Consider the following 27,626-nt stretch of genomic DNA (forward strand, 5'->3'; position numbering starts at 1 on the left):
TTCTGTTTTTGCCACCTCAGCTATATTGTCCCTATTATAGATAGGGTGTCCATAGAGTAATATTGTTCTGATTAGTAATTTGTATATGTGGCTTTTAGCTTTTGGTGTTAAAGCTGTTTGGTTAATTGTATGTTTTAGTTTAAACATAATTAGAAGTGCTCTTTTTTTGGCTATTGCTATATGGTTTCTGAGGTTCAATCGGTTGTCCAATGTGACCCCCAAATATTTTGCATTTTTTACTGGAAAAACATGAGTATTGTCTATGATAATCGATTTTTGGCGGTCCTTCCTGATGCCTTTGCCATTTGGATAACATAGCAATATCTGAGTTTTTTGCGGGTTTAGTTTTAAGAACCATCGATTGCACCAGATTTGAAATTGTTTGGTTTGACGCTTCAATCGATTTAATATTAGGGTGGTGTTGTTAGCATATGTCCAATATGCCGTATCATCAGCGAAGAGTGCTAAATTGCACGTGTTGTTGTTTAAAAGTTGTGTATCATTCACATATAATATATATAATAATGGTGCAATAGTTGTGCCTTGTGGGACACCTCGATTTAGATTGATTATTTCTGATAGTTGACCTTTCATCTTGATTCGCGTCTGACGCTGTTGAAGGAAATTCCATATCCAACGAATTATTGTTGTAGGAAGGTTGAGTTGCAGTAATTTTGTTAGTAGGCCGTCGTGCCAGACACAATCAAATGCCGAACTGAGATCGAGGAATATGGCTCCTGCCTTAAGTCTCTTCTTAATAGCTTTCTCCAAATGACTATGAAGGCGTAATATTTGGTCTGTACAACTATGCTGTGGACGGAATCCAGCTTGATTAGGAGTGATTTGTTGAGTAGTGTGGAAATATCTATGTAGTCGATCAACCAATATTTTTTCTAATAGTTTGGACATAATGGAAGTGAGAGTTATAGGACGGTAATTTGTAGACAGAGAATGATTTTTTCCATGTTTAGGAAGTAGAATGGTGTAAGATTGTTTCCAAGATTCAGGTATAAAACCTGTACTAATGCTGTAGGTGAATATTTGTGCTAAGGCTTTTAGTAGAGAATCAGGAGCGTTTTTTATACATATGTTGGGAAGTTCATCCGGTCCGGGTGCTGTATTCTTCTTCTATTTGGCAGCTTCTTTAATTTCTATTGGCAATATGTCTTGGAGAAGTAGTTCTACATTTCCAAGGTGTTCATCGGCTATATCTTGAGTTCGAATATCTTGCTTGTGCTGGAGAAATTGTTTCATTTTGTTGGCGAGATTTTGGATGGCTTTTTGTTTCCGATTTGTAGTGGGTGGTTGATTGAAGTGATGTTGTAGTTTCTGTTGAAAAAATGCTAATTTTTGTTCTATGGTGAGCAAATTTTGTCCATCAATATTTGTTGGTATATCCTTACTGTTAGTTTGTTTGTATTTGGGTCTTAATTCTTTCCAAAATTTTGGAGATTTTTGCATATATAGATTTTTTAGATTCTCACACTTGTTGATTAGTTTCTGTTCTCTGAAACGAGTAATATCTTGTCTGATTTCATGATTGAGTTGGTTAATGATCCGTTTAGTATCTTGGTTTGGATTTTTCCTGTATAGTCTATATAAAAAATTTTTATGGTTGATTTTGTCAAGAAGTTGTCGAGGAATTCGTTCTTCATATGGGTTGATAGTTTTTGTAGGAACATGTTTTTCCAGGGCATCTTTTATGATGTGAGTGATTCTGTCATAGGCTTGCGATATTGAATCTTCATTGTTCTGTATTTCAATATCAGATAATAGTCGAGTGATATCTTCCTTGTATCCTTCCCAATTTGTCTTCTGATAATCCTTAATAGAAATATTATGTTGAGATGAAATTAAGGTATTGTTAAGTGGTATTTCTATGGCTCCATGATCTGAGGGAAGGTCATAATTGGTGTGCGCTTCTTGTATGATTGGAAGTAATTTACTTGTGATCAGAATTTTATCAGGGTTAGTGTCCTGTTCATTTGCTGTTTGGGCACGTCTTGTAGGTTTATCCTGTTTTATAAGGAAGAGAGAACTATTAGTAAGGTAAGTCAGTAGAATTTTCCCATTTTTGTTTGTAATTGGATTTCCAAATAGTTGATTTTGAGCATTTAGATCGGCTAATATAATTGAATACTGGAATCTGGAGAAGTGTGTCAATAAAGGTAAACTTTGCGATAGATCTTCATTAGGTTGGTTGTAGAGAGTAACCAACATGATCGGAATATGAAGTTGTAGTGTGATAGCCAATGGAGTAGTTTTCTCGTCTTGTAGCCTTTTGGGAATGTTGTAGATGGAAAAAGAGACTTCTTTCCTTATTAGAATAGCAGTACCTCCAGACGGCGACTTTCTGTCATGGCGTACAGTCTTATAGTTTGGAATTTGTAGAGCGTTGATATTGGTTAATTTAGTTTCATTAATGACGATGATGTCAATTTTGTGTTTGGCGGCGTATATAGACAGTTCAAGTGTTTTCTTTCTTATACCTTGAATATTAATGAATAGAATTTTTAAGTTAGTGGATTTGTTGCGCCAGCGATGAGAAGTCTTCTTCGGCGGTTGAGCCATTATGAAGCAGTAGTAGTTTGAGCTATGTGTTCTTTAAGGTGATTTTTCTTGAGATATCGTATGTATTTCTCTTGTCCTATATGTAGTTCTCCATCGGTTGATATTAAAGTGTTAATACGTTCATTGAAGTATGTTTCAGTGGCTTGTTTGATGGCTCCTTGAACAACCTCGAATTGTAGGGTTTGAGCGTCAGAGATGATAGTGATGATGGATGTCATCCATTTGATCATGTTATTTTTAAGATCTTGAATTTTCTGTTCTATAAGGTCAATACAATGCTTGTGAACTGGTTGATCCTCTTTGGTATAGTTATAATCGTCATCTTCATGGTCTTCGTTATGGATGGCATCTTCTTTGTCTTGTTGGTTATGGGAGGCATCTGTGTTAGAAGGCTGCTTTGGAGGTAAATGGTCTTCAAAATGTAAATTTCTTGAAGTATTGGTGTTGGGTGTTGTCCGTCGAAAAATGCGTGTGATATTTGGTGACTCCTGATTGGATTTGTATGGGCGTTTTGGGCATTGGCTGGCCCCTGTACGATGACCCATCTTATGACATGTCAAGCAGAAGTTGGTATTGGCGGTTTTTTGACAGCTTTTGCTTTCATGTTCGTTGCCACATTTATAGCATATGGGTTTGTTCTTGCAATGAGGAGTAAGATGCCCATATTGAAAGCATCTATTGCATGGATTAGGTCTTCCTCGACTCTTGGATGGTTCTACTTTACATCGCTGCATTCCAATTGTGATGCCATTAGTGATGAGATGGCTAATTTGATCTGGATCAAAGGAGAATAGTCTAATCAAAGGAAGTGGTCCATTTTGGTTCTTGATCCGAATAATATTGGTGAATGAAATCTTGTTTTCTGATAAGTCTTGTTTGATATCTTCTACCGTAGTTGTTAACGGAATTCCCTTGATGACACAAGTGAATACTTTCCGTCTTGGGTTTGTGGGTTTTGTTGGTGTGAATGTTTTTTCATCATTGGTCACCCATCGTGCTTTTGGTCCAAAATCTTGTATTTTGAATTTCTGCAGAAAGCGTGTTTTATCTTCTTTGGTTCTAAAGTTGATTCTCAATCCATTGGTTCGGGGCATAGCATGTGTGGTGAGAGCGATATTTGGAAGTCTATTTCTAATCAACTTCTTGAATGTGATGGGATTACATAGATCATCCTTTATATAATTAATTACTATGGAGTAGATGACAGAAAAGTCCTCTTGATTCTGGGTTAGGTGTTGGCGATTTGAGGTATCTTCATTTCGAGGTGTTCTTCTGGTTGGTGTCGGTTGATTTGGAGAATATCCAGTAACACGGATTCTAGAAGTCTTGTTTGTTGATTGGAGAGAGGGGAAGTTGTCTTCAAATATTCGTTGTTGTCTCTCCTTAATTAAACTCAAATCAAGTGGTGGTGTTCTTCTCGATTCAGCATGCTGATCATTTAGAGGTGAACTCTGGGTAGATAAATGTGTAGCCCCATGTGTGGTAGGACGACTACTAACATGATCATCTGTTGTGGGTTGATTCATAATAGGTGGAGTAAGATTCATATCTTCAGGTGGAGTGAGACGTTGTCCAAAATCTCCTTGGTGAGCATCGATGATGAAATCAGAGTCGTTGGAGTCGTGAGATGCAGGAGAGGTCTCTTCTGGTGATGGTTGATCAGAGTCATCTGTAGGAGTTGATTGTTCGCTACGATTGGGAGACGACGAATAACTTGGTGTACGATCACTCGTAGTTTTCTCAGGAGATGGCTCAGGGAATTGATCATCTAGTACTTTCATGTTTGGTGACTGTAATCCGGGACATTCTTCTATGTTATCTTCATCGGTTAGTAGACGACGTGATGGTGTGATCTTGCCAATCATAGTCAAGTGGGGTTGCTGCCTTGTTTCTTGTGCCGATGTCTGAGCAGGACGTGGTGCATGGACTTCAGCTCTGGTAACAGTAACATGAAAGGAATCTTCTTGCGAGGATTGATGTGATGTCGTCGGATGCTTCTTCTTGTTTTCTCTTTGTGTCGACTGTTTCTCTGGTGGTATGATCTTCCCGCTTCTCGTCTGCTTCACCATGGTATATTGGGTTGACTGGGACTAAAAAGGGCCGTAGATAGATATGGAGAACACTGGGACTGAAAAGGGCCGATTGCGGATTGTGCAGGATACTGGGACTAAAAAGGGCCGATGTTAAATATGTAGTAAACTGGGACTAAAAAGGGCCGAAAAAGAAATGTGTATTGTGTGGTTGAGTATTGTAAGTGTTAGAGTAGGAGCAAGCCTTTAGTTAACACCGCAAGGTAGCCAGGCTGCTGTGTTGTACCGTATGAAAATATGTATGTGTAAGTGAGATATTGGTCCCTAGTTCAGCAGTCCCGTTGGGATTGATTAAGGCCAATCGTTCCCCGGTTGTCGGCAAAGCCTGTACAATCTAAAGTCCCTACTCTTAGCTCGGGAGCTCTAGAGGACCAGGGAAACGTATGATCTTAACCACTCCGGCCGGTGTGTCACTCGTCAATACAGTCGGGAAGGGTGGAAATTAATTTAGCTCCGGCCCTAATAAGAGCCTGATTCACCTATCCAGTAAAGTCAGTCTATGTCTGGCCTTAAGAAAGGCCCCCGAAGCCGATAGTCTAAGTCAAACGACGAAGATTACAAACTGAGATACGTAAATTAACAATTAGCCCATACGCAAACGCACTTCCAACAACTGGTTTTACTCTGTGTGCTAGTAAGTAAGTAAACGCGTGGACGATAAGCTTGCTACGGTTAATACGTGTGAAACGTGCAAACGATCGAGTCGTTGTTCCATTTTTCTGATCACCATCTGTATATATAGTCATTATTATGAAAAAGTCTAAATTCTATTGGCTGAAGTCTTCAGCCAATCCCGTAGGTCCCCGTGTCCATTTTCCAACTAATCACGTTCCGCCATTTTTGGTCCTTATAAGAGCCCTTTTCAATTTCGTCTTGTCTATGATATCTAAAATGCTCCGCCATAATTCATTAATAGGTAAGCCTCCTGTCCATATATGGGATTGGTTGAAGGCTTCGGTCAATAGAATATAGACTTTTTCATAAGGATGACTATATATATATATATGTCTGTATCTTCATTTATGTTCGTAACTGTTTGATGAAGGATATGTTAGATATCCGAAACTGTAACACATTATAGTTTAAAATACAGTGTGTGTTGAAGCTTTGGTCAGAGTTTCTTTTGTTACGATATCCAATAATCCAAAGCAATGGATAGAGTTGTTTTATGAAACATATATATATATATATGTAATGTTGATATACAAGTTTACCTTGAATACAGTTTTTAAGCGAAAGATACTAATATGTAACAAAATTAATTATTTACAATACATCTAATTATTATTCCTCTTCCATAGGTAAATGTAAGTGCGTACAAGAAATATGAGCACATGACATTATATAAAACGACACTGATTAACATTTTATAAAAGATACAGATATTCATTATGATATAGTAAAAATAAAAGTGTAAAAAGTTATTCATTTTTTAAACAAAACTTTTAGAAAGCCTATGTACTCACTGTGCAGTGCAATGCAATTTTTCTGCACGAGCATATTCAAATTCTTTACTGATTAAGTTGCTTAAAAAAACTAAGTTAGATTCTTTATCAGTACCTAAACGATTCCGTGCCTTACATTGTACAAAACCAACAGAAACAAGTTCTTTCTAGTCCTTCAGATGAAGCAGAAACTATAAACAACTGCGTAATTTTCTTCATACTTCCATGTCAAGCATAATTCTTTGTAATTTCCACCATCACACCTGTTACACGTTGTAGAACTTAGTCGGTGAACATCACACTAGAGGAAGGAGGAGATTTTGCTTCAAACGTAATTACCATGGGCAGTAGAGAAGTACCAACATAAGTTTCTTCTGCAAATTTCTGCACATTTCTTCTGCAATTTAAATCGTTTCCTTTGGCAGTTAATTTGAATTTTCCTCTTTCGGATCGAAAAGGTAAGCAAAGAAATAGGCAGGCGTTAATACTTCCTTATACCTGTTTTCATATTTATTTTCCATTTCGTCATCTTGGAGCGCGTCTTTTAACTCTTCATCGAGACACTTCAATATTCCTACAGCGTCAGATATCGTGTTTCATTTCTCTGAATTCTTTCCAGTGCAACAGAGATTGGCTTGAGAATTTGGATCATGTGTTCTACATGTCTTTAATATTTACATTTTTTACTTTCTACTCTATCGTTTTGTCTATTTTTGATCTATGTTCTTCCATGTATTAAATAAAAGTGACCAATTTTTAATGTTACTCTCGTTACTCCTAGAATCTTCCACCGGTTCTTCTGCTTTGCATACTTCTAAATGTTTCTTTAGCCAGATCGCAAGACTTTGCATTTCTGAGCCACGTACCTTGCATTTTGCATGAAATCCTTTCTCGCTTGCAACTGGAATTCGGATAAAAGAAAACCATACATTGTCTTTCTTTCGTCCATTAAGATTTGAACTCCCGAGACCAAGGTGACCATCTACTTATACAAGTTGGGAGAACAATGATGTACTGCTCCTAACTGATTGTCACGTATGAGAAACGCCTTTCAGAAAACACACCATAAGTTTCGTGAAATCCCCAATTTTGGTTTTTAGTCTAATTACAAAATCTGGAAAACCTCCGTAACTTATCAAAAAGAAAATAAAAAAACTGAACATTTCAATTTTAGTATTTTTTTTTAAAAAAAAAGATCAAATACTAGTAATTTAAATTAAAAATCAATAAAAATTATTTTTTAAAATATCGTGATTTTGTAAGCCTGTTTTATATATTTACTTTGTCTGTTTTTTTATGTTCATCTGCAAGACACAAATTCTGAATAAGGTTTTGATAGATCACCATCATTTTTCCTCGGTATAGAGTCAAAGGTTTTGGATCGAGATCGTTGATGGATGTGATTCATCCATCTCTTAGAATCAACTTATGTGATTTATCTAGTTTATCCTAAGATATTGATAATTAAAAATCATGTCCTCGTATTCCTATGGAAGTACGGTAATTATGAATATCATTCTTGCTTGGTAGATTACCCGCAATGCTGTTCAGATTAGCGGATTAGTACAGACGTGTTCAAATTATTAGACTTACGCTCGAAAAATGAAAAGTTGATGTTGAAGTCCTAATTTTGGAGTTCTAGAACATGTAATTTAATGGTTAAACCACCAACATAGGATCCTTCATTTGTTTACTGTACAGTTGAGGTGGTGATATCACCGCTGAACAGCAGATGCATTAGTGGAGGGGAGGGAGTTCTGAAAGTGGTATTTCAGTTGTAGACAGCTATTATGGTCTATCAACAAGTTACAATCTGAGGTATTGTGGTTGCAATCCTAACTAGTTACAACATTCAAAGCGTTCAACAGTTCAAATGGGTCAGTTTTAAGTAACCGTGATGTGTTTTTTGTATTAATTTTTAATTCTGTGAAGTCCTGTAATCGCGGCATACTGAGAAAAGCCAGAGACCTTTCTTCGCGTAAAGTTGAAGTTGTCAAAATACTTCTGGCGGAAGGAAGATATACACTGCGACAAATTGCTATTCCAATTGCTAAAATCTCTGAGTAATATTTCCGTTTAAATGAGCTAGAGGAAAATGTATCAGCAAAATAGGCTTGGGAAGTGTAGGCGAAAACCACAACTATTGCTAAGAGGTATCAGAAAACTAAAAAGATTGGCTCTGGGAAACAGAAACGGAACTTCTAGAGACTTAAGCATAAAAATGGCTGAGTATGGTGTATATATTTTGCCTGAAAATGTTCAAAGGATTCTTTGTGCTGAGGGAATAAAAGCACTCAGGCCAAGAAAGAAAGCAAAAATTACTCCAATCATGGCAAAGAATTGCCTCGAATGGGCATGAGGCCTAGAACATTGAACTGCTAATGATTGGAGAATAGTGTGTTTTAGTGATGAATCACGTGTCTTCGTGTCTAATGAATATTCACAATATATGCGACATCGACCTGGAAAGAAATTCAAGTTGGAATGCCTCCAACAGTCCGTGAAGCATCCTACTTCGGTCATGGTCTGGGATGTGATGTCTGTCTTCGGACCTGGGAAACTGCATATAAAAGAGGGAATAATGAAGTACGATCAATACCTACAAATTCAAGAAAAACTGCTTCCGCAGACTGTTATGTAGGACGGAGCACCATACCACCGGTGCAAAACTGTGACAAAATTTTTCGAAAACAACGAAATTAGTGTTCTTCCGTGGCCGGGCAATAGTCCTGATATGAACCCAATTGAAAATGCTTGAAGTTTCATAAAGGAAAAGCTAAAGAAGAACCACATTACAATCAAATATCAATTGATCGAGGAAATCAACAATTTGTGGTATTATGATGCTAAATTGAAAGCAAGATGTGCTAAACTCGTACATAGCATGCCACAAAGGATAAAAACTTAATAAAGAATAACAGAGTTCATACGAAATATTAATCGTTGTGTAAGAGATAATTTTCTTGTAAGTTTCCCATTTCATTTTTTGTTTCCAATTTGGATTTACACACTGTATAGTATTTATATTTGAATGTCAAGTATGCATTTGTTATATTGATATTGGAAAGCATGTGCCATGACCACAGAGATACAGAGCAGTAATTTGGACTAAGTTCAAACGTGTTTTCTGACGTAATATTGTAAGAACAGTAAAATATCCAGAAACTGAATGTTAAGTCTAATAATTTGAACACGTCTGTATAATAACCATGATCCAACATACTAATCTGTCCGTGGAATACAATGCTTATATTAAACTAAGGAATTTTCTTCTCGATAATCTAAAAGATTTAAATATTTTCTTTTATTTGAAATATTCATTCATCTTACTAAAGTTCTTGACTGGGGAATGGTGGGTGAGAAGAACCAAACTCCTTGAGGTGATGTATTCTATAACACTGCCACTTGTTTATTAAAGCGATTAATATCTATTAATATTATATAATTGATCTTATGTTAATACTGCAGATAAAATTATACATTTCTTTCCAAAGACACAGTTCCATTTTCCTTCAGTATTCGGGTTCTCAAAATAATACAGGGTATCTCTAAAATCTTTATCCGATCTCAGAGTGTTGTACCTCATAAAACGGCTGTGTTCGAGAGAATTTTTAAGTTTCGTTTGGTTGACAGAAGATGTCACTGATATACAGGAGAAAAGTACTAGTGGCACTCTCGCCAACTGTCAGTCAACTTGTCAGTCAGTCAGTGTTCAAAGTAAGCGAGATTTTGACGATGAATTTGATGTGTGACGAACGGTCGGAATAAGCCACATTGAAAAAAAAATGGAGAACATTTCATTGAAAACCCAATGTCACTTTTTTGAGTCAACACAGCACTTTAAAATCGGATAATAGGGTCGCAGTGGCTCAGTGGTACAGCGTTCACCTCTGGTGCATGGGATCCTTGGTTCAATCCCATCCCGCATCTCACGAACTTTGTGGTGGTTAAATAACATTTGCTTTGGTTTTCTCAGAGTCCTCCTATAATTTCATCCCATCGTTATCTTACTATCACTGTCCCCTTTAGCCTTGGAACTTAATTGTGTTACGTTAACATCGGCATTCACACGTCGCTGACAGTGGCTTCACTCTGGTTGTCTTTGAGTTCAGATAGAAAATTAACCCTGTTGTTACATTAACCCGTATATCTTTCTACTGATACTAATTATCATTATTCTAATGTAATGTTTCTGCTTTTGTAATATAGTAAGAAATAATAAAAAAAAGCAATCATATATTTATTTCATTTCAGTTTTTAGACTATTGTATCTAGATTTGAACATTAATTTTCCTGTATATTTTCTTGTCCGTGCAACATTGCGAGTCTACAACTCCTTCACCACCAGTCTAAGGCACATTTGCCAACCTCAGAGAACAAAATTATAGATTTTTGTCTTTAAAATTATCGTATCTTCGTTATGCACATGATAATTGTAGAAATAAGTATAATATTACGAATAATAGTAATAATCTTATCTACTAATCTTCAATTTAGAACTCATTACTGCAGGCATGTCGCCAGAATTTCGTAATAGGGGGGGTCCGTGACATGAAATACTGTGGTTATCACACCAGGGGCTCGATCATTCTAAACTATTTTACTGGCAACATATATTGATTCGTTTAGTCAGGATTTCGTAATAGGAGGGTCCGTGACATGAAATACTGTGGTTACACACCAGGGGCTCGATCAATTTAAACTATTTTACTGGCCACATACCCATATTAGTTTGTTAGGACAATAAAATGAGGATATGTTAATATTTTAATAACAAACTATAAAGAAATCTCGAGTAAAAGAATATTTTTAAAATATTGTAAAAGATATAGTTTTCTGAGGTCATTCGAACTCGGTTCTTGTTGTCTTCTTCCTTCTTCTTTTTCTTATCTTCGATTAATGCCGCCAAAGATAGCAACGAGATCTCTTTCGGCGGTAAACACACCCTATAAAATGGATTAGTGTTACAGCGAAATTGAAAATTACTTTGACAAGTGTAACTGGAATTTATGTTCCAGGCTCATATTATTGGTGATTGAAAGCATTTCTTAAGTTTTACCTGAGAATCTATCTGATAGAACAAGTTTATCGATTGTCATTTGTAGTCCATAGGATGGTTTCGAAGAGGGGGTCCGGACCCCCGGACCCACCCCTTGGCTACGTGCCTGATTACTGTCTTCACCATATCTTGAAAAACTTATTAACATTACTCTGAACAACATCATTTCCACCCTTGCGTAAACAATTGAATTTAAAGAATAGTTGCTGGGTTGTCATTTGCCAATTCTTAAATCGTTATTGGTTTATTTTAGCCGGAAGACTGTTAAAAACCTTGGTGTATGTGTTTATAATTATTTAATGCGCATCTATAGTTTAGTTGCACATTCCAAAACTGAAAAAAATGTGGGTTCTAAAATTATCGTATATTCACCTATTATCGCAAGTGCATTATCATATATAGCAATTATCGTATATAACATTAAATTATCGTACATCACGATAATTATCGTATGGTTGGCAAGCCTGCTCGACAATTAAATTCAAACTTTCCCACACAGTTGACGCCAAATCAAAAGTTGGTTCCTTCTTCGCAAGTAAGATGCAGCACTGTGTACTGTTTTTTAGATTTCAACCTTTTCTCTTGAGTTTACTGTCTGTATATATTCTTTCTATGTGATTTACTCCTTCGCAGTAAGTTTAAACATTACCAATCTGTACTCAAAGATCTGATTTACAATAGTGAATAAATCATTATAATGAATTAGTAAAGAGGAAAGACTGAATTGATAAATTCGAAAAAAAGAAAGAAATGAAGATTTTTCCAACGTATTTCTCAAAATAGTGGACTTCTCATCACTGACTACTACAGAGTGTCCCAAAAGAAATGCAACTCTAACTTTGATAGAGTATAATTTTTGAAGTAAGAAAGTTAAGTAGAAGTAAGAAATAAAAATGCCAGCTGCAGTTGAATAATTACTGTATTTTTATCGTCTCTTTTTTTTTTTTACGAAAAACAATCAGTTTATTGTTTTATTCATAAATCACACTGTCCACCTGTGCGAGGATGAGATATACCTATGCTGAGTTATACCTATTTTTGCTGAAACATTGTTGCCAGAATCCGATATTTCATTTTTAAAGAAATGTTTTCTGAATACGTAAGAAATAGCCTTTACAACTGCCAATGTTGCACAACAACATGCAGTTTTTGTTTCGTCCGATAAATATTGATGCGTACTAAACATTTACATTAAGAATTACAGCGATTAATTCTTTTTTTCTGTTCCTCGCAATTGATAATAAGGAATTTTCATTTTTAAAAAAATTACACTTCTGGTCATTTAAACAGTTACTAAAATTCAAAGTTACCATTTGTCGCATTGGTTTTATTTTCAAAATATCTTCATAAACAACGTTAACTTTTATCATAAATATTATGTCTATCATTCTTCAAAAAAATATACTCGATCAAAGTTTTGGTTGCATTTTCTTCAACACACTGTATATAGATTACTGAATACTGTTGTCTGTAAAGTTTTCTATCAAATATTTGCATTCTGCCTATCATTGTTCAAATATAACTTGTTCAAATATGTTAAATTAATTGACAAGATAGTATGTAAAAGGAAGTTACAAACTTTCGTTACAATTGTGCTATTAGGACAGGGCACAAAATTTCAGATCTGAATCCAGAACCCAGTTCGAAGAGTTTTGTAACCACTTTTTTTTTCTTTTTACTTAATTCGAAGACTACCAATAATATTTGATCGCCAATGGCAATCTGATGACCGGAAATGATGTGTTCTGTATTAGAGTGTTGGTAAATTCAAGGTTCCAAGATAAAAGTTGTATGCTGAATAGGAGCATAAGCAACTTATTGGCACAGTAGGTTGAATCTAAATTTTATGTAGAGTTTATTTGTTTCTACTATGATATTATTTATGTAAGTGTTGCTAATAAGTAATTTGTTGCAGGATAGAAGATATATTTTTTTAAAAAAAAATTGAGTTTACGTGGAAAACAGTTGGAAAATTTTGAATATTTTAAATCGTTGAAAAGTTATGTTCTTGCTTTGCTGTTTTCTCTCTTCAAAGATGCAATTTTTTTTGGACTTTTTACCATTTCAGATTTACACCTTATGAATGGCAAAACCCTCACCCATGCAATCCGGATCCGGATCATTTGGAGAACCAGTTCACACTTCTGAATTGTATGTGGTTTGCCATTGGATCATTAATGCAACAGGGATGTGACTTCTTGCCAAAGTAAGGTTCATTCTTCAAAAGAAAGAAAAAAAGACACACAAATCAAAAACAAAAATATGTATCTCTCCCAAAGCCGAAAGCAAAATATCCCAGGATAATGCAGAATTAATTTTAAGGAAACATATATACGTATATATTTCATCCTGTTTACATAATCCTTGTATTAACGGCAGTGGACGTAATACAAGTATTGTGTAAATCCGTTACTGAAAAAAAAAATTCGCCTTGAGTGTTCTTCATGTATGTATGCTAAGTGAATGTGTGTGTTCCGTGTGCGTGGGTGTTCTCATCTCTGGATTAAGACTCTTGTTTCCAGGTTTAGCCCTTACGAATGGGATAATCCGCATCCTTGTAACGATGAACCGGATGTATTGGAGAATCAATTCAGTATGATGAACAGTCTTTGGTTCACGATTGGTTCATTGATGCAGCAAGGTTCTGATATTGCCCCAAAGTAAGAAGTTTTATTTCTGGCTGCGCACCAAGCACCTCTTTAATATTAGCATTGGCACCGTAATGTACACTGTGTGTGTGTTTATGTTTATTTTTTTACATGCTTTTATTTTATTTGTTGATGTTGCATGTGTAATGTTGTTGAAGTATGTCTGTGTGTTTGTGTGCTTTGTTTAAAGTCAGTGGCGGCTCTTGTATTAAAGTTAGTGAGGTAATTCTTCACTTGAAGCGTGGATCAATTTAAAATTGATGAAGATATTCTAACTTGATAAGCATGTAACATCTTAAATATCACGTAGTCGTATGTCAAAGTATGTACTCACTTTAAAATTCATTATATAGTATTTTTGCTGCTTTCAAAATAATAAATCATCCGAAAAAATAGTGGTCTAGTACTTAGAAACAACTGTGGAGAGAAGTGTCAGTATCTTCTAGGTACTGTGTATATTACAGTAATTTGATCGGCCGTTCCGTGACAATAATAATTAACGAAGTATGAAATTAAATGTCAAGAAACCAAGCTTTCCATTAGTCGCTTCTAATGAGGGCGAAGCACTCACTAAGACATGGGACTTGAATAATATTAAATCTGTCCAAAAGCAAACACTTGTTATTACTAATACAGGGCGTTACATAAATGTGTTAAATATTTTGGAAACAGACTCCTTACATCAAAATAAGAACAAAAAGTCCATATGGACCTATGCTCAGAAGTGTGTAGTTTCGGAGTTATAGGATGCCGAAAACGTGAAATAAAATAACTTTAAATTTTATAGCTCCACTACTATGGAACCTATTGTAGTCAGGTCAAGATATCACTGAGGAACTGGTATGTAAACTATCCAAATATCCATGTTTAAGAATGTTCCAGTACTTGCACACCAATTTTTAGAGAGGTAGGTGGAGAGTGATCAAGTACTCCCAAACAGCCTCTCTAAAAATGATTATGCAATTACCGGAGGTTTTGAAAAATGGATATTTGGATAATTCACATACCAGTTCCTCACTGATGTCTTGACCTGACTACAATAGGTTCCATACATAGTAGTGGAGATATGAACTTTTAAAGTTCACTTATTTCACGTTTACAGCACCCTATAATTTCCTTACTATCCACTTTTGAGCACAGGTTCATATGAACTTTTTTCTTATTTTTATGTCAGGAACCTGTTTCTAAAATATTAGGACATATTTATGTAATAGTCTGTCTATGTTACAGTTTTGAATATATGTAGTTGCCTTTATCAGATTCATTATCTGTGTCTGATAATGATATATTGGATGATGGCAATGGTATATTGGCAAAACTTTAACAAAGATTAATAATAAATGTTTTGAACGTATTTTATTTTGTTTAAGCTATACATTATTGCAAAGATACAATGTGCAAATAAAGTATTAATGCAAAAAAAAAAAAAAAAAAAAAACAAGTCGCAAACAAATACGTATAATAAAGAGAAACGAGCGTTTTGCTGCAGTTTCATACAAGTCTACTGAAATAGTGTAGATTAACTGTCATTTTTAAGAATTGGAGTATAATTAAAGAAACTGTTGATTTCTAATTTTAAAATATGATCTCTCCATACAGTCGTGCTATTACTATATTAATCTACTCATTATTATGTTAGTACTATTACTAATAGCAGATCTAAGACCCAAACCAGAATATCTTACAATACTTTATTAAAATAACTATAGAAATCTCTAAAAAGAAACACTTCAAAACATTACAAAAACTCCGTAAAACATTCAACAGAACAAATAATCAAAATATTTGTTTCATCGACGCAAAACAAAATGTTACATCTCGATTTGCATACTATCTGTAAACAAGATAGCATCTTCAGTCGTCTCCGCTGGTCCAGTGCTTAAGGCGTGCATTTTTCATGCACGATGTTGAGCACTAAACTCATACCAACGAACTAAGCAACAAAACATCTTCCTTAAACAACGATAGAATATATTTCTGTCACATGGCTTTATATAACAGTTAATTAATACTGAATAAAAAAAACCGTTGAACCTAGTAGCTTCACTGTCTCCTCGGGCATTTCTTTATTATCCCTCCTTAGACCTTGTCGATCTTCATGTTCTTGGGGTTTGACCGACTTCTCCGATCTTTCTGCTATCTTCTTTGGAATTAATCGATCTTCCCTGCAGATCTTAGTGTCATTGGAATCTCATCGATTTCTCCGATCTCTCTGCTTTCTCCTCTGGACTTCATCGATTCCCATGTCGATCTTCATCTCATTCTTTTCATCTAGTTCTATAATCTCTCTGCTCTCTCACTTGAGACGTTATTGTCCCAGAATCTCCCAATATTTTTTCCGAACTCGTTGTTTCGTCAGACCTCATAGCCTTTAATCCCTATTTTTGATCTCATCGACCTCCTTGCCGATGTTCGTGCCCCTCCGACATTACCAACCCTTTTACCTACTTCTCTGTCCTCTGAGACATTCTCGAGCTACTCGTAAATTTCGTGCTGTTGTCTTCCTCGACATCTCTGTTTTCGTAAACCATCTCGTAAATAATGTAGCACTCAGTGTACGGGTTGAAAGTGAGGAGATCTCATCGACTTCCTTGTCGATGTTTCTGCCACTCGTACATTATCAACCTTTTTGCCAACTTCTCTGTCCGTGGAGACACTCTCGATCTCCTCGTAAATTTCGTACTGTTGTCTTCCTCGACCTTTCCATGTTTTCCTAAACAAACTCGTAAATAATATAATATTGCGTGTAGGTACTGGAACTGCGCAGCTGTTAGCTCTTAAATAAATAATCTCCATACAGCCATGCACTGATTATATTAATCCTACCATTGCCCTTACTATTACATTAAGATCTGATAAACTTTTTATTAAGTTAACTATAATATATCTTTAAAACACCTTTGGGCATAAAGAAATTTCAACTAATGTCTATAAAATTATAAAAATTAATACATATTAAGAGGTCGAACTACTACAATTTGTTATATACTAATGGAAGGAGGAAATAGTCGATTTCTTTAACACACCAGATCCTCTATAGATGCTAACAACGGTATGCTGGCGGTCCCGGCTTCGAGTCTATGTCCAGTCAGTCACTTTTTCACTCTTTGTGCGTTATTACAATTTGATTTACACATAATTTGTAAACAACAAATATCTTTCTTAACAGTGATAGGACATGTTCCTTACACAGAAAACACTTCCTCCAAATTGCTGTTATCCAGCAGTTAATTATCAGGGGGGCGTGGCGGCTCAGTTATAGAGCGTTCATCTCCGGTGCTTGGGGTCTCTGGTTCGATCCCAGCTCGCGCTGTGTGGATTTAGTGGTGGATAAACACCGTCCTCGTGGGTTTACTTGGGGTTCTCCCGTTTCCCCTCACTTTCTTCATTCCACCATTTCATTCATTTCTCATCTTCACCGTCTCCTTTAGTCTAACCGGCATAACCGTTCGACGTAAAACTTCATTTCATTTTCATTTTTTTAAATTATCAGTTTCAAAACCCAACATAGACCTTAATAGAACTTTACTATAACCAACGGTCAACGTTAAACTGAGTCAGCTTTACTTGCATTATCATTTGATATTCTTATTTTACCCTATTTTACGGTTATTCTGCATCCACTTATCTTCGAACCCCATGAAGGTTGGTGGGGCCGCTATGGCTCAGTGGTAGAGCGTTCACCTCTGGTGTATGGGGTTCTTCTTGGTTCGATCCCAGCTCGCGCCAAGTGAGCTTTGTGATGAACAAACACCGTGTGCGTTTGTTTTCTCGGGATTTTCCCGTTTCCTTCCACTTTCTTCATTCCACCATTTCATTCATTTCTCATCACCTTCTCCTTTAGCCTAGCTAGTATAACCGTGGGACATAAAAGTTTAAGATTTCATTTCATTTCATTTCCATGGAGGTTGGATGCAACAAACCCATCCAATGGTCCTTTGAAATCTCTTGACACTTATACATCACTAGCTAGAGAGAAAACTTAAAATCACTTTTCCTGGCATGCACAATCGCCAGATCTGTTCCCATTGGCTACATATGAGATTTGATTGGACAGGTCTAGTTCGGGCTCCAATCCCAATGACTGGCCTTGACAGACTGCGGTATTTTATGAAACAACCGTTGTACGACCATTCATATATTATGGCATTCGGCAACTCTACTATTGTCTTCTACAAGAGTGAAGACCTGCAACGAATCTTGACGAAATTGCTCAACGTACTGACAAGGTCTTTGACATCTTGTCCATATTATTCACAGAAGTTGAATTCTGTGCGTGTGATAATTTATAATGTACACCGTATAGAGTATAGGTATAATGTTTTACCCACGTGGGATAATGATTTCTGAATGTTCATTTATTCGCTTTCTACAGGCGTATTATTTCCCTTCATCTTATTCAGGTTAAAGTGCCATTACAGTAAAGAAATAAAAAGAGAAGAAAAAGAAATATACCTTAAATATTTTAAGTTCTGTCAAAGATAGTGCAATTAATATAGTACATATTTTTTCCTGCAATAATGTATTAGTTTAGCCAGTCATGTTAATTCACGAAAATTTACTATCTACGGCCGCCACTGTCTAGCTTATAACTGTGAAATTATTGTCTCGTAATTTTGTTGTGTTTCATACAATGAGCATCTTTGCATTTAGTAAATTAAAAATTTAAATCAAACGAGAGAACCCTATTCGATTTCAACGATACTATCTTACTTGTTCTTTGTGATATCAAAGACAGTTAAGGACTTGTTATGATATTGCTTTTGTCTCGTGGGTGAAAATAAATGAATGAATAAAGGTTACATCTATAGAAGTCACTAATACTAACAACTACTATTAACATATGCATGAACTATTAACAGCTGAAGAACAGTACAGCTTATTTTCAGCATAAATTTGATTTAAAACTATATAAATCATGACTTTTATTTTCGTGAAGTTAAGACTTTATGACGTTTTAATAATAAGTTTGAGAAACTCAGGTTCTAAGTATATGGAAAGTTATGGATTATTTTTGAAAACTTATTTTCAGCTTAATAAACAACGTCGTTCATTTAGTTTGTGCTCACTTTAGTACTTTACATCTCTAAACAGGACAGAACTTTAAGTCCCAGCAATATTTCTTATAGAGTTGCTACATAGCAAAATATGATGGTGTTAAAATAACTTAATTTTAACAAGATTAGTTGCCCTAGCGTGACCACCACTCTAGCATGCTATTTCATCACTAAGGGTTCAGTGTTATGGTTAACACAGATCTAGTGTTACCGATTTGATAAAGAAACGGTGTTGAACAGTATGAAAATATCAACACCGCGGCAGTATTACAGAAGTAGGGAATAAACGAAGGAACGCAAAATAGGAAGAACGACACTGTGATCTTCTATATATACACCATGCGTTGTTAGTAACACTCCAACTAGCGTAGTAATCGCAAGCTATCGAGAGACTTATATAAATAACTGTTTCATTCGCCAATGGTCAGCACAACCTTTCATTTGCTAAGAACAATGACTTAGCTAAATTATCATAGTCGCCTCGAAGTCCTGAGTATCAGATAGATACTGTAATTCTATATCAGATAGATTCCTATACTGTAATTTTAAGAATTCACATTGCCTTCCAAATGTATCATAATTGTAACTGACATTGAGAATTTGCATTAGTTTTCATTTATTTATTATTTTTGCTGGTAACAAAGTTTTACGCTGTGTATTTGACATATACTGTGGATGCAAAGTAACGATAAAAAGTAGTTTTTGGCAACTACATATCTAACATCACTAATGATGTGTTACTAAAATAATTCTCATCGTGTGAAGTGGCCAATTTATCGACTACCATTTTAACAGTTTACTCTAAAGTGCGGTGTGTTTGAAGTAGCACCAAGCATCTGTAAAGGTTTAACACCAGAGGGTAATACAGAATCCATGTGTTAAATTAACACAGTCATATATTATTGTATATAGAAGACGTACAATATTTAACATGGGACAGATCTGTTTTCTAACTTTTGATGTTTCTTTATATATATCAATCATAACAAAATCGTATATCATACACAATCGATTAAACTCATTGCATCGTAATCAAACTTTTCATAATCATCGATCTTAATGACTTTAATGTGCATATGAAATATGGAACAAATCTGTTATTCTTTGTTCATTTGAGATTCCTGTTGACTTTTCTCCATTTCATTCCAATGGTTTTGCGTCATTGAGAGTATCGTCTGTTTTTTTTTTTTTTCATCTTAAAGAACATAACGATGAAAATCTAAAGATTTAATGCAATTGATCAGAAGATGCCTCCTATTACCTTCCATAGAGATGTAAAACCTAAGAAGACGCATGAAGTAAAGGATGAGTGTGTGTATGCATCTGCAGATGAAAGATGAGCACAGTTCTCTTATGATTTAATTTTGTGCCATATATTTGTGCTGTTCTTTTAAAGAAAATCCGGATAACCTAATTCTTATTTTAATGCAGTTGCATCCTTGCTTAGTATGGTTGATAGGTTATCACTTGCAGTGGATGGTGAGGTAAGACTGGGTAGTTAAGGATTGATTGGAAATAAAATTCTTCTACATATACAGGGTGTTGCATAAATATGTCACAATTTGGGACAGATAAATAAGAAAAAATTCATATGAACCTGTCCTCAAAAGTGGACAGTTTCAGACTTACCGTATAGGTTGCCGAAAATGTGAAACAAGTGAACTTTAAAAGGTTCATAGCGCAAATACTACGTGACCTATCGTAGTCGGGTCAAGACATCACTGAGGAACTGATATGTGAACTATCCAAGCATGTTTTAAGAAAGCTTCAGCACTTGCACACCAATTTTTAGAGAGGTAGGTGGAGAGTGATCAAGTACTTCCAAACAGCCTCTCTAAAAATGATTGTGCAAATACAAGAAGTTCTGAAAGATGGATATTTGGATAGTTCACATACTAGTTCCTCAATGATGTCTTGACCCGACTACGGTCGTTCCTGTGGTAGTGGAACTATGGACCTTTAAAGTTCATTTTTTCACGTTTTTGGCACTCTATAGCTAGGAAACTATGCACTTCCGAACACAGGTTCATATGAACTTTTTTCTTATTTTGATGTGAGAAAAGTATTACTAAAATATTATGACAAATTTTTGTAACTCTCTCTCTCTCTCACTATATATATATATATATATATATATATATATATATATATATATATATATATATATATATATATATATATTACTGAAAGGGAAGGTAAATTCCAAACCTATCATTCAAGCTCGTTGAGTGTTATCAGAATTTTTGCCCCATGGCTTTAATCTATTTAACACTGTTCTTACGGACGTAATCAAACGTATATGTAAAGATGCTCCTTGTAAATTAATTAATAATCCATTTCCATATTTTCAGGACTAAAGGTGATGTTCTATCATTTTATAAGGTCTGTTTATATGCAAAATATATGTTTCGTCTTTATCGGTGTACTTTTGTGTGTTTGTGAATTCTTTGAACTATTTTTGTAATACAAAAATAAGTGATATTTTAAAAGAAAATATAATACATAAACTCTTCCTCAATGCTTTGTTAAATTCATAATTCTGATTTTCTGATACTTTAAAATGTTTCTATGTCGATTTCCTGTTTCTTAATGAAAGTAGTGAAAACATAGGTCCATATACGTACTTACTTTGTTATTTTTGAATGTTAGCTCGTTGAAAATAAATACATAATCTCATATATCAGGTAAATTTTTTCTTTAAAAAATATTTTCTTTATTTATTTATAATAGGTTTCAGATACAGCACTAGGCCATTTTACACTGAAACACTTTAACATTTTAAATAACATAACAGTTGAATACCAGTTTGAGCTCAAGATATTACGGCACAACAGCAACATTACAGAAATAACTTATTTATAGAGTATCTGAAAGTATACTTATTTGAAAAAACATCTACAATTTCTGGTAACTGATTATAAGTACTGACAATTAGGTTTACAAGGGTCTTTTGGACAATATTCACCATCGCCGCTCTAGTGTAAAAGAAATCACTAGACCGCATTGTTCTAGCGGGTATGCGAAAATTGATCTAACTTAATAACTGTTCACATGATACATGTCCATTTACAATTTTATGCAAATATTTTAGGTCAGAAATTTTGTTTCTGACTAGGAGAGGTTTGATATTGGGGGATTTTAAACTTCATTTTTTGGAAGTGTTCGGAGGTGAGGCACTCAGTAGGATACAATGGCTAAAAAGAAATTAATTACGGAATTTATTTTTGTCTAATGAGTAGGGCAGGCCATAGACCAGATAGGAGAAGAGTACTTAATAGTGGGAGCGACATATGACTTATAAAACAAGCTTAAGGAATTGGGATTTTTTATGTCAGTGAAGCGATAAAGGAGTCCAAGTTTTCTCATAGCAGTTTAAGCAAAGAGTACGTGTAACTAGTCAAAATTATATTTAAAAAGTTAGTTCAAACAAACCGATATTGTCTGAATATTATAGAGAAATAATTTATTCAGATTGACATGAAAAGCGCGCTCTGAGCGAATAGATACCAAAATTTAATGAACTGTTAATAAGAAAACATCACTTCATAGTAAAAGAAAATAATTACGTCCACTAAGTTATTCCAAACAAGATTACTTTCCTCTGGATACCACTTGTCAACGTAGTGATCAATTGGGAATGTCTCCACACTTTCGGTTAACATAAAATCTACTCTGTCAAAGATGATCTACATGTGTACCTCCCGAAAATTGCCATTAGCTGAGTATACGGGAAGTCTCAACTTAGAGGACAAATATGAGATAATTTTACAAGCTTGAACTACTGCGCACTTAAATCAGAACAACATATTCCAATCAAAATGTCAACAAAATGATGGAAAGCCTTTTCGGAAAATAACGAATTTTTGTCTTGCAAGTTGATGCAAGAGGAAAAGAACACCAAGCATAGAACTTTAATCGTGCTGTTGAGATGTTATACTTAGAGACCGAGATACGAATCCTCATCAGTTTTTCTCCAGGGCTTTCTCTGTGATTTTTAGCATTGCCCCATAGCTTTCGTTATAGTGTTAAGTTCAGTGTCACAATTAAGACGATACAGTCTGCACATGTGCGTTATCAAGGATCACCAAAAGAAGTCGCATAGTGTATTATAATATTAGACATTCGTAATGATAACAAGTTTGTATTATTCGATTTCCTCTATATTCAGTTAAATCACTGGGTGTATCTGCTTAAATATAAGTCTTCTTTCCAGGGCTGTTCCGACGATTTCCGGAACCTGGGGAGAAAGTAAAATAGGAGGGGGCATAATGTAGGTGAGAATTCCATATCGAACATAAATATATTATTTTGCACCAATTTTGAGTTTTATATATCAATTATAGTGATATCTCAACGTGAGTGCTTGGGAGCACGATGGGTCTGTGGTAGAAGGCTTACCTCTGCTGTCTGGGATCCCTGCTTTGATCCCCTGTCATATAAGTTTCTGGTGGTCAACATCATGTTCGTTCGTTTCCTTGGGGTACTCCCGTTTCTTCCCACATCGTCATTCCACCCAGGCTTCCATCATCATTCACTTGGCTTAATCCTCATGTCCCTTAGCCTAACGGGCATAATCGTGCGACGCTAAACTGAAAGATTTCAATTCATTTCATTTCAATATGTATACTGTAATAATATACCATTTAGTTTATAACTAATTCAAATAATAGATATTGATTTATATCGGAAAGATTTTCCGAACTTATGTTCGTATCGAACTCCTGGGGGAAAAAATGCTTTGATACTCTTGTAGTGTGTATTGTCTACGTCATAACGAAACGTAACAACCACTTAACGAAGCCCGTGGAATGACAGAAGCGGAATGTGTTGTTATTCGCACAAGGTGAAACGTAAAACATGTTTAGGTGAACAAAGCTCGATTTTCACTTTATGATTACTGTATCTCTTTGTTTTACCTCATGGATGATGGATTATCAGTGAGCTAAGTTAATTGTATTGTGTTTTTACGTCTTACATCTCACAATTATAGCAGGAATGAATGGTGAAAGAACCCATGTCTTGCACGAAACTCAAACTTGCCGCAATCGCTCGACTATGGCTGCCTGGAAAAGTCTAACAAGGCAGATAAACCTAACGCTAAATACTGTTGCTTTTTCGATAATATGCGGATAAGTGTCCTGATAATATGCAGGAACAAGTTCGCGACTAATAAGATCATTCCTGCATGTTAATCTGCGAGGAATATGCATGTCTAACATACGTAGTTTGATGTCAACGCTATGCGAAGTAATTGAGATTTTGTTTGTAGTTTTAAACAAGAAAGGAAGAAAAAACAATTATCCCATTCGTTATAATGTTTATACTTCAATACAAAACACAATCACTTTAAGTTCTATATGTACAGCACAACGTAGCACACTACCTTGAAATCCAACGGAAGGTAATGACGTCGGAAGTACGTCATATATATTAACATTTTGTACGTCTGTATACATTTCCGAAACAATAAACTGTAAACAATAAATTGGTCTAAGGAAACAAAGGAGAAGAAATGTATTAACTGAAAATAAATGTGAATCATGGGCTTTGTTCTTTTTCATTTAACAGTCACATTGGCCGAAGTTTCTACTTCACGAGCTAAATTCCCGGGATCAAAGCTCAAACATTGAGTACGAGCCCTGAAAGTACATAATAAGCAAGACTCCGAATCAGAGCCACATGAGGTTAATGAACACGAACATGAGCGAGCGCAAGCTCCCATTGAGGTTGGCAAGTAGTGTTACCAACGAGACTAGACGAGCCAGACTCATATCTCATCTCATTATCCAGCCATAAATTATCAGTGATGCCGAGCCCAATGAGGTTGGTCCTAACGAGTTTCACTAGGAATAGTGAGCTCCAGCTTAAATTGGTGTGAGCTGAGATATTCTAAACCTCATTAGGATTAGTGAGAACCTCATTGAACCCACGCGAACCTGAGTGAACCTCTATTTAGAACTAGAGATACGTACAAGCCAAACCTTTGGTGTAAAACTGACGCCCTGCCTCAAAATTTACTGTGAAAATAAGATCTTGCCTACAAATTCACCGTGAAAATGACGTACTTCGATTTTTAACGTAAAATTGGCGTCTTGCCTCAAAGTTCACCGTGAAAATGACGTACTTCGATTTTTATCGTGGAAATGGCGTCTTGCCTCAAAATTCACCGTGAAAGTGATGTTCTGCCTTGATTTCTACCGTGAAAGTGGCATCTTTCCTCGAAATTTGCCGTGATAGAGATGTCTTTTGCCTTGATTTTTACTGTAAAAACAATTCATCATCTCGAAATGATTCATCATCTCGAAATTTAACGTGAAAGTGACGTCTCGAAAATATGTATAAGTTTCTGTTTAAAATAGCTGTCTTGTCAAGAAATTTCTGTCTCGTCTCGTAATGTGCACGACCCTACTTGTAACTGGAAACACAGCTTCTGGGACCTTGTACGTATTTTCGTTGTAACTGGAAGTGACGAAGCAACTTTTCTCACACATCGCGAAGCGAGCTGCTAAGTAGTGCTAAGAAACGACAGACCATATAAAAATAATTTTTTCACCAATATATTCGCAATGTATCTTCATCGACATTGCATACAGATTAAAATACAATTTAGATACAATAAGGTATAACGTGCATCGTATACACACATTACTATATGATTATACAATTCAGTAATAAAAGATAAGTATCGTATACTATAGTCTTAGTCAAAATGAATGTAAACGTTTATTTCAGAGCCATGTCAACGAGGATGGTTGCTGGGATGTGGTGGTTCTTCACTCTTATCATGATTTCGTCATACACTGCAAATCTGGCTGCTTTCCTCACAGTCGAGAGAATGGAATCTCCCATCGAAAGCGCTGAAGATCTTGCCAAACAAACCAAAATCAAATATGGAGCAGTGAAAGGTGGTTCCACGGCAGCATTCTTTAGGGTAAGTATACACTTTTTTTTGAAGTAGTACCAGATTATAAAAGCCTTGGCTTCACTTGTATTGTATTGTATTATATTTGTATCTGTCTTCTTGTTGTACTTCTTAAGATGATTATCCTCTTCATCAGAGACATTCTGTCATTATTGCAGGTCACTTGCCGTAATACGTAGAAGCTTTCCTACACCATGATCTTCAGTTAATATTTTCATCTTCAAGTAGGAATTTTCAGTTTAAATACCGTTCACTAACTCAATCTCTTCCATCCTTCCCACTTGTGTGCCTTTCGGCATGCCCTTATCATACAGTTCTTCTCAGCCATTGTCCAAGCCGGTTTATCTTCCTCTTTTTAATTACCAGTACATCTAAGATTGATTTTTCTCCTTTACTTTTACTAACACACCTTAATTCATTTGCCGTTCCATCCACCTAAATTTCTCCGTTCCTATCCACACCCACATTTCGAAAGTTTCCAGCCTTTTTCATTCCTTTTTATGTATTTCTGTCCCACAGAAAAATACTTGCATATTCCACAATTTCTCACTTTCTTCACAATATTCAAGGTAGCAGAAAATGAACAGCGAACATCAACATTTTGGATTCATTGCAATCTAATAGATAGGTAGTACTATGAAGCAAATAAGTCAGTATATCTGGGAAATTTGTACAAGTATAATTTGCAATTTCTGACTTCCATCCAATCTTTTGTTTCCGAAGCCCCCCACCTCGAATAAAAATTTATGGTTGCGCACCTGGCGGTGGATCGTACTTTTTATTAATCGAATTACTTGACTAAATTTTGCTAGTGTTAACAGTTCCTTAAAAATTTCATTTGCCAGTCATCAATACATGAACTTGCTCCATCAATGTGAAATAGATAACAGGAATAATTGTGAAAGCTACGGAGTAAGGAAAATGGTCATTTACATAAATAAATCTTATTATGTTAGCTTCTATAATTATAATATATTTTATGTAATCTAGTAAATGTCTCCTTTAAGAGCTACAATATTTACTACAAGAATAACTATATATATATATTTGTAAATATTTACAATAAATTTTTAGAAAAATTTTTTGTCTTCCGTAAAAATGTTTACGTAGCATTGCGTAGATACGTACAACCTCCGAGTCTGTGTTTTCAAATACTATTACGATGAAAGATAACAAACGAGCATTTGTGTTTCTTTATAGGATTCTAATTTCTCCACATATCAGCGAATGTGGTCATTTATGGAGTCTGCGAGGCCCAGTGTATTTACGTCTTCGAACCAAGAAGGTGTGGATCGAGTCCTTAAAGAAAACGGAAATTATGCCTTCCTCATGGAATCTACATCCATCGAATATGTGATAGAGAGAAAATGTGAACTTACTCAAGTCGGAAGCTTACTCGATTCCAAAGGATATGGCATCGCAATGCCACCAAGTAAGTAATTTCAAACAAAATAGTCCACATAATAGTGATAATAAATTCGGTTCACCAAACTACTTTATATTTGCCATTAACAGAAGTATCCGGACTGAACAATATGCAAACCACAACACAGCAGAGTCGTGTGGGTTGTCTAACATGAAGAACAAAATAGTGCAGGTAATAGTGATAGTAAATTTGGTTCATCAAATTACTTTATATTTGCCACTAGAAAAAGTATCTAGCCTGAACAGTATGCAAACTACAACATAGCAGAATAGTGTGCATTGTCTAACTTGAGAAACAAAATAGTCAACATAATAGTGATAGTAAATTTGGTTCACCAAACTACTTTCTTTTTGCCACTAGCAGAAGTGCCTGGATTGAACAGTATGCAAACTACAACACGGCAGAGTG

At 35.4% G+C, this 27,626-nt stretch overlaps 1 protein-coding gene across 4 annotated transcripts in view; it reads left to right on the forward strand.

Moving 5' to 3' along the window:
* The window catches only part of KaiR1D (Kainate-type ionotropic glutamate receptor subunit 1D), a 700,763-nt gene that overhangs the window by 640,143 nt on the left and 32,994 nt on the right, over window positions 1-27,626 (forward strand). For 3 of the 4 annotated variants that reach the window (XM_081729522.1, XM_081729548.1, XM_081729539.1), the window contains exons 13-15: window positions 13,688-13,825; window positions 25,603-25,801; window positions 26,993-27,224. In XM_081729522.1, coding sequence (XP_081585648.1) covers window positions 13,688-13,825; window positions 25,603-25,801; window positions 26,993-27,224 — 569 coding nt within the window. Of the gene's footprint in view, window positions 1-13,233; window positions 13,372-13,687; window positions 13,826-25,602; window positions 25,802-26,992; window positions 27,225-27,626 lie in introns of all 4 variants that reach the window. The other variant, XM_081729531.1, reaches the window with a different exon arrangement.

This window comes from Thermobia domestica, chromosome 1, assembly GCF_964235325.1.
Source record: "Thermobia domestica chromosome 1, izTheDome1.hap1.1, whole genome shotgun sequence".
Lineage (NCBI taxonomy): Eukaryota > Metazoa > Arthropoda > Insecta > Zygentoma > Lepismatidae > Thermobia > Thermobia domestica.